A 7967-nucleotide genomic window follows, 5' to 3' on the forward strand; every position below is an offset into this window, starting at 1 on the left:
GCTGTCTCCAAGCAGAGACTTCGCCCACTGGGTTGTCGATGCCATTTCCCTGGCTTATCACACCCAGGCTGTGCCCCCCTTTGCGGGTCCGAGCCCACTCCACCAGGAGTGTTAGCGTCCTCATGGGCACTGGCTAGGGGCACTGCCCTAGCAGACATTTGTAGAGCTGCGGGCTGGGCAACACCTAACACTTTTGCGAGATTCTACAATCTCCGAGTTGAGTCAGTTTAGTCCCGTGTTCTCTCAGGTACTGAGCCCGTAGGAACTCAGTGGCATGCCGACGATCTGACCGGGTGGATCGCTTGCACCCAGCGCCCTTCCCCTAACCAGGGGAAACAGTGCGCCTTCTTCCCAGGAGATCCCAGGCTTGGGACACTGGTTGGCTCCTCCCCTAGCCCTTGCGGGTCGCAGTTCTCGCGGAGGGACTCGCCGACCCAAACCACTGCGGGTACCGCTAGCTACCCTGTACTGGTATAGGGGCCCCACAGGTAAGGCCTCCTGCTCGGACTCCCCTGTGTGTAAAACCACGGTTCTGTCCCCTCACGTGAGTTGGCGCGTGTTTCCCTTAGGCAGTCACAGCTACCTCAGGTGCCGTGCTGTGTGCTCCCCCTCTCTGAGGCTGGTGCTACCACCGCACTACTGTTCCGCATAAGGCCTAGGTATAGGCCATGCGATGTATGTGCCACTCAAATTTGCCTCCCCTCCGGGTAGGTGTGGCCTCCGCAGGGTCTTCCCCACCCTACCAAGGGCTAAGACCCCCTTCCCTCAATGCGTGTAAGGGCCCGGCCGTAGTTGCTCTATGCAAGAAACATAGAGAGAAAAGAGGCCCAGCCAGGCTGGCCCGTTCCCATGTTGGCGGCCGTCACCTTGTTCCCCCTCCGGGGTAACGATAAGGAATCCTGATGGCTTAAATGGGGCATTGGGGAAGGGTACGTCGCGGCCTGATACAGTTGGTCGTTCTGCACGTAGGAATACCTGCTCGCTCCTGTATCAGCGGATCACGTACACGGCTCAGCGCATGGCGCTTTTTAAGTGGACCCCTAGTGTCGTTCTCTGACACTACGTAAGAGAGCGACAGAAGGGGAACGTCTAGGTTACGTATGTAACCTCAGTTCCCCGATGGAGGGAACGAGACGTTGTGTCCCCCTTGCCACGTCGCTGAGCCGAGCCCCTGTTGTGGCCGGACCATTTCCGGCTCCACAGAAAAATCCTGAATGAACTCCCGTATTTGCGCCGCTTAAATACCCATATGTCCGGGGGCGGGACATGCAAATACTGGCTGCCAACTCTCATTGGCCTTTTTTCATAGTACAGAGGTGAATATCGGCGCTCAAGAGAGACCCCTAGTGTCGTTCTCTGACACAACGTCTCGTTCCCTCCATCGGGGAACTGAGGTTACATACATAACCTAGACGTTCCTTTCGTGGAAGAGGGAGTGTGTCGTCAGGGATTTTTGATTCTCCTGCCCCAGAAACTGTCGTGTTTGAGTGTTTTTGTGTATTTTTCTACATTCTTGTGAAGTGTGCTAAATGTAAGTACTAAATTGCTTGACTTTATTTATATTTTTTGAACAGTTTGCTTATATAGAAAATTGTAGGGAGGAGGATTATTATTTTGGCCTGGTCCCCTCATGAAGCCATCTTAGATTGTATTTTAAACCATTAAAGCCCATGGTGCAGGTTAAACACCACTGTCGATTAATGGGTAGATAAAGCAGTCAAGATATGTATATAAAGTTAGAAATGTCTCCAAAATGGTGTTAAAGTCCAGTTTTTGGTTAGAAACGGTTATTTTTTCGCGATTCGGCGATGACGTCACATGAGGTAGACGCGGTGGAATGTAGCCTCAGCCGTTCTCAGCTACTTGAACTAATTCTAGCAGACGAGCACTGACTACTATGGCGTCTAACTGGGATGAGGAAGAGGTGGCAAGACCCACAGTTAACATTTATGATGGCCCACAGCCATACAATTTCGAACCGTTTAGACGTGAGAGGGCGAATGAGGAAATACCGAGAGCAGATGGCCGTCAAAGACAAATAGATGCATGGTCAGAGGAGAATGAATGGAGAGTTGGTGTAGTGTCCTGGTGAGTTGCTATCATTTAGAAATGCAGCAATGACCGCTGGAGCTAGTAGTCTATGAACAGCAGTGCATACAATAACTTTTATGCTTTATTTCTAAGCTTTTACCTCTTTCTCCGGTGAAAATGTTGTTTCGCCGTAGCCGACGCCGAGTAGGCGTCATCACTGTGATTATTGTTGATAGTGCCAACTAGTTTTCCTCGTGATTGATTGTCATTGACACCGTCAGGCTTACCGGGAGAGGGAGTGAGTGAGTAGTAAGCGTCTGTGTCGCTGTGTTTGGCAGGTGTCTGTGTGGGCGTTGTCGTCCCATGGAAACTGTGGTGGAGAGCTTGTGTTGTAGGGAGGTGAGTGCGTTTTGGTCGCTGGTCGAGGATCTCACCCCTCGGCCAGCAGATGTAACGTGCCTAACGCAGCATCCTGGATTTGAGGCATGCTGCCTGAATCCGTTTGTGCTACAAATAGCATATTCACACTTCAGACAGGATCATGGTCCCCTTCAAGCCAGCACGCACGAGTATGTTCATGGTTTATGTTTACTTTACCAATGTTTTTACACTGAGTCCTTTGAACAACAGCAATAGGTGACAGAAGATGTGTTGCATGCACAAACATGCATAAGAGACAGGCTTCAAATGACGTTTCCAACCTACTTACAGAGTTTAAAACTTAAGAATCTTTCCTACTTCTTCCTAGGCAATACCGGTACACTGCGTACAGGCAGGCTATACGCTGGGCTTATGGAGTTTTAGGGAGGAGTATAAGGAAGCCTCTACCCTCTTGTGTGGTTTCAACCATCAGACAAAACTTCCAAAGTGGTGACCAAACCTATCAGGGCTTTCAATGGCCTCGTTTGGATGAGAATGAATAAAAATAATTGTTTATTCTGTTGTGATCGCCCAATTGCCCTTAAAATGTTATAAAGTACACAGAACACATGAATTTTAATAAGAAAAAACAGTTTATTGGCATTGCTTGTAAGGGTTACTAAACATTTACTGAACAAGGACAAGGATTACTGAACAAAGACACAGGTTGCAAGTAAACAAATCTATATAAAAAAAGCCCACTGATGAAGGGCTAGACCTGAAACCTTTGCACATTGTTTCTTTTGCCTGCAAAAGTGTAGTCTTACCTGAGGGTCAACTGATGGTTCTCGCACTCACTCACACTCACTTACTCACACACAGTCACTCACACACACTCACACTCTTTCATGAATGCATATGCAGTGACACATGCAAAAGCATATCAAGCTGACACACAGTGAACCCAGACAACACCGCACACAGAGGTTGACAAGGCACAGGTAAAATGATTGGTAAATTATTTTGAATTACATAAAACAAATTTCATGCAAATAACAGACAGAGGAGCAGACATGCAGCATGCAGGACCCCTTGAATGGGGTACAGCGACAATTAATGCCACTTACAAAGACGAAAAAAGTAATGATTTAGTGCAAAGTAAAACCAAAGCAACAACACACAAAACATGCAGAATACAGGAAACCACCACCATATGAGATGACAGGGACAGAAGGAAAGAAGATAAATAACAACTAAAATAAATACTTACAACTAAATCATTGGACTTGTCTGTGGAAAAAAATAATAATAATAATGTGAATTTAGGTTCTCTTGTAGCGTGACTGCCGGGCTAGGAAGAGGCTGACGGCCTCCTCCTTAGGAACCTGTTCGAAGGATTTAGCGATGGGGGCGGGTGCATCGGAGGACAAATTAGCGCTAACCTCTCGAAGAGCTGCAGGTGAATGGGTGTAGCTTTCCTGAAGGGCCTTCATCAATGATGTTGCATAACCTGCAGATATAATAATAATAATACTGAATAAAGATCATTGCCACTGATCACAGATGTCTCGTGAGCCATCTCAAAATATGATAGAACTGCATGACACTGCTTACCGTATGAGGCTGCCTCTTTGATGGGACACACCACATGGGCACCTTTTCTGAAGCGCGGATACCGCACACAGTACTTCTCCGTCCCATCACTTTTCCGTGCTGTCTCGCGGTTGGCATTGTGATTGTAATGCAGCGCCGCTAAGAGAAGCCTACAAAATAACACATTTGAGATTTTTTTTTACTACAATAGGCATGATAATAGGTACTATTATTACTATAAAAGGCATAATAATTGGCTGTATTATTCCTTGGATAGCACTGACCTGCTATACATCTCAACGTATGAAAACCCTGTGTGCTTGGGTGCGAAGTGCAAGATGTGGGAGTGGTAAACCTCAAGGGAGAATGTCTGATGCTGTGGAGACAGCTGTCGAACATCTTTCAGTAAGGCAGTCTTCGTGATTATGTTCTCCAACTTTACAGCTGCCAATGAGCCTGCAAAGACCAAGACAGGGAGGCAGACAGACACACAGATGGAAAACGTATAAATAGACAAGATAGATTCAGACAAAAATTCTTTTTTTAATGGAAACACATGAAATGGTCCTGCATATGAATTATAGCAAACATAAACAGTAAACAGAATATTATGAGATTGCCAGGGATGAAAAAATAATTGAATCATCATAGGTCACGTCAAAGCACTCAGACAGCAAATACAACAAAACTGTAGAGCGTACATAATACCACATGCTGTGTGTACTGTACCTGGGTCCAGCCACTCTTTGTTGCGCTGATCCCCGTCTAGAGGGCCATGGGCACAACTGGAGAAAGCAGGGGTGTCATGGTCATGGATGTCCTGGATGTGGTTGACTATACTTTTCCATTTAGCCTCCATGACTGCTGGGTTGCCGTCTGGGGTTGAGGCTGCAGTCCAATAGAGGTGATTCACTATAGCAGGCCTCCACAGCTGTAGTTGGTCACACTCTTTTGAAGCTGCATCCAATGCCTTCCCCAGACCTGTTTTAGAACAAATGGTATTAATTGATATGCACTAAAAAAAACTGCTTCAAGGTTCCAACAATGGATACATACTTTTGGCAATGTGCCACACATCAAAATAATGCCGTGTCCCTTCAGGGCTCAGCTCCTCTCTCACCCATTTGGCAACCTAAGGAGAAATAAACAAACTTTTGTGGATGATTGACCTGTGTGGCCCTCCGTGTATCAGCAAACCACAAACATCCAGCTTCAGTGCAATTCAGATGTTTACATTCTATACTGCATTTTTATTGTAAATACCTGGCGATGACGGTCCGTGATCAGCGTTGCTAAATGCAGGTCCTTTCCCTCAGCAGGCCAACACTGCGCTTGAGCCCTTCAAGCTCACACCATGAGCTGTTGGGGACCTCTGAGCTCTGCAACATGACATAACAGTGTAAGTGTAAAATGCTGGTGTTGTTGAAGGAGGCGTGAATGAACCGACGCGTTGCTGGTCTAAGCATTACGATACACTGTACTCTAGTTAGGCAATACACAAAGCTCTAAGCATCGTTGTACTAGTGGAAAGATGTTATATTAATATACAATCAGTTTACTAAATTGCAGAGTTCATTTCTTTGTCTAATAACATCAGGTTTACCTGAACAAGCTGAACATCCACCACCTTGTTCACTCTGTCCTCGATCAGTGAGTAGGATCCATACTTCGCGCAGTGCCCAGGAGAATCTGACCTGGAATTAATTACAAATTTGAATTAGGTTTCAAGTTTTTAATAACCAAGATCTGTAAAGACAATCCACCATGTCATCTGCAAATGGCAACTAAAGCCACCCTACATGATAACAAATAAAAAAATCAAAATGTGCAACTGGTCTATGAGCTCTCACACTGGTTTACCTGCAGTCACCAGCAAGAACTAGCCCGTCATCCATTGCCCGTAGGTCACTAAAATTCTTCGCTTGATCGTTTTGCCAGGCCTGAACGATTACAGGGATGGTGTAGTGGCGCTGATGGCGAAAGTAACTGCTCACACTGATGCACTGCAGGCCAAACAGAGTCAACATTCTTAATGTCTGGGTGGCCAAACCTCCAGTGAAATGAATGGCCCCGCTTAACAGGAGGTTGCAGGTCGGCATGTTCCTGTGGAGCATTGGCTGGTTTTGCCAGAAACGGTGGTAGCCACATGATGCACAGACCTAGATATGTAAAAAAAAAAAAAAAAAGAAGAAGAAAAAAAAAAAGTGTAATCAACAGTATATCAGGATTCAATATAGATTAGGTACTGTACATTACTGGTCAAAGGTTTCATGTTTTCAATGAAACACACATGACCAATACAGTATAACACTCAAATATGATGCCATCACAAACCAATAGACTAAAGCCAGCCTGGTACATACATTGTAAATTAAATTAACTGGCAAGACAGTCAGAGCTATCAGATTGTAATTAGATATTCTGATTTTCTAATCAGATGGCCTGCTGCGTAAACAAAACCGTACCTGCTTGATCTTAAGAAAAGTTCCTTCCTCCTGCACGATGCTACTATCTGACCTCTCACAACAGGCCGGACAGATGACAAAAAGGCCCATCAGCTCCTCTTGGCAAACAATGAATTTGTCAATGCCACTACAAGAACAAAAAAATTGTTGTTGGGGGGGGCATTCAAACTACCAAAGCTACAGTACACAAAAAAGAGCATTCAAAATGGTCTATGTTGGTTTTAAATGTTCATCTCACTTGTGATGGGGGTCACACGTGTAAGGTGGCTCCTCATCAAACAAGTCTTCCTCATGCATCGGCTCTTCGGGCACCCACGTCATAAGTCACTTATGACAGAGGCATTATCATCATCTTCATCTGTCTGTTCAGGACTAGCAAGGGGAGTGGAGGTTTGTGTGCCGAATGATGTCTGTGTGCCCACGCTGACCATCTTGGGCTTCAGGTTAACCTGCACAGCTGTGGAGAGGCAGTAAACATACCCAAACATGACACAATCATGGCAAATCTAAACTGGTATGTTTTTTGGTGTAGGCTATGTATTAATTTAATCAATGTGTATGGAAATGTTCTGATTGCATAGATACTGGCAATGTTTTAGAGACTATATCTAATAACTACCCCTTAAAATACCCAAGTTTTACCGTGAGACCATCGGGGGGGCTTCAAAGAACACTGTGTCCCAGCGTCAGAAGTGGAGGAGGGCAAGGGCTGATCCCCAGTACTGACACTCTCCACAGTGTCTACAAATATGAAAAAGGGTCAGCAAAATGCAAATGAGTGTAGTGGTGAAATAAGAGGTGGGTATACTATGAATACTTAGAACAGTGATTCGCAAGCACATTGGGTGTACAAGCACATTGCAGGAGTACATGGAAACATTTAATCATTTATTTTCAACTTGGAAGTACTGAGAATTATTTACTTATCATCTTTGAAATTCCAAGAAGATAAGTAAATATTCCCAGTCATTTCATAAGTCCATCAATAAAATGGGACGTGTGTGCTACAACTAACGTTAGTTTCCCAGTGGAAACAATAACCTATGGCACAGCCATAAAGCTTTCATGATGATATGGACTTTTACTTCAGGGCAATTTTGTTATTATTCTAATTTTTATTCGTGAATCACTGAAATATGCTCTTCTAATGTCAGAGTGATCGTGCTTGTAAGTTAGTGGAGGCTGTGTCAAAGGGAACACGGTATACAAAATACACACAGAGCTAGCTAACACGCAGCTTGTAAACATTAACGTTAGCATGATGCTTACCATGGCAATTTCTCGCTATGCGGCAGACGGTGTCTCTCGACCTCGGGACGGGGCAAGCAGAGAGGTTTGCGTTCACAGACGGCACGGCGGTAGGAAGTAATTTAGCACTCCTCTCACTCTTTAATCCAAGTGAGACCATTTTAGCATCCCCTGAGTGGTAATCCTCCTCTTTGAAATGCGCGCTGCATATTCTCGAGTAGGCGGTGACAGAGCTAGCTGAAAAATCTGCCCGCCTAATCTTCACAAACT

The 7967-nt window shown here is 45.2% G+C and overlaps 1 protein-coding gene across 5 annotated transcripts; it reads right to left on the bottom strand.

The window, feature by feature from the left end:
* Positions 1-2791: 2791 nt before the first annotated feature.
* Positions 2792-7533, bottom strand: LOC127654043 (uncharacterized). 5 transcript variants are annotated; one of them, XM_052140994.1, is made up of 8 exons: positions 7092-7533; positions 6688-6906; positions 6450-6576; positions 5845-6143; positions 5588-5678; positions 5248-5363; positions 5041-5116; positions 4895-4965 (listed from the first exon to the last, which is right to left on the bottom strand). In XM_052140994.1, the coding sequence occupies exons 2-6, from the start codon at positions 6768-6770 to the stop codon at positions 5277-5279; spliced, it is 687 nt and encodes a 228-aa protein (XP_051996954.1). In that variant the 5' UTR covers positions 6771-6906; positions 7092-7533; the 3' UTR covers positions 4895-4965; positions 5041-5116; positions 5248-5276. The 5 variants fall into 5 exon arrangements, with proteins under 5 accessions (XP_051996987.1, XP_051996978.1, XP_051996968.1 ...); XM_052141027.1 differs by lacking the exons at positions 5248-5363; positions 5588-5678; positions 5845-6143; ... (1 more) ...; positions 6688-6906; positions 7092-7533 and adding exons at positions 2792-3681; positions 3834-3901; positions 4048-4154; positions 4269-4440 and having other exon boundaries at positions 4714-4965; positions 5041-5220; XM_052141018.1 differs by lacking the exons at positions 5248-5363; positions 5588-5678; positions 5845-6143; ... (1 more) ...; positions 6688-6906; positions 7092-7533 and adding exons at positions 2792-3681; positions 3834-3901; positions 4006-4154; positions 4269-4440 and having other exon boundaries at positions 4714-4965; positions 5041-5220.
* Positions 7534-7967: the final 434 nt, after the last annotated feature.

The sequence above is a fragment of the Xyrauchen texanus genome, chromosome 2 (genome assembly GCF_025860055.1).
Source record: "Xyrauchen texanus isolate HMW12.3.18 chromosome 2, RBS_HiC_50CHRs, whole genome shotgun sequence".
In the NCBI taxonomy this organism is placed as follows: Eukaryota; Metazoa; Chordata; class Actinopteri; order Cypriniformes; family Catostomidae; genus Xyrauchen; species Xyrauchen texanus.

What these genes read in the sequence shown, in the direction of transcription:
- LOC127654043 (XM_052140994.1), bottom strand. Translation starts at nt 6,770, where the DNA reads ATGACGTGGGTGCCCGAAGAGCCGATGCATGAGGAAGACTTGTTTGAT. An exon ending in CTTTTCTTAAGATCAAGCAG is followed by an intron (nt 6,144 to 6,449) that starts GTACGGTTTTGT and finishes TTACATATCTAG; the next exon opens with GTCTGTGCATCATGTGGCTA. An exon ending in TGGATGTTCAGCTTGTTCAG is followed by an intron (nt 5,364 to 5,587) that starts GTAAACCTGATG and finishes GTCATGTTGCAG; the next exon opens with AGCTCAGAGGTCCCCAACAG.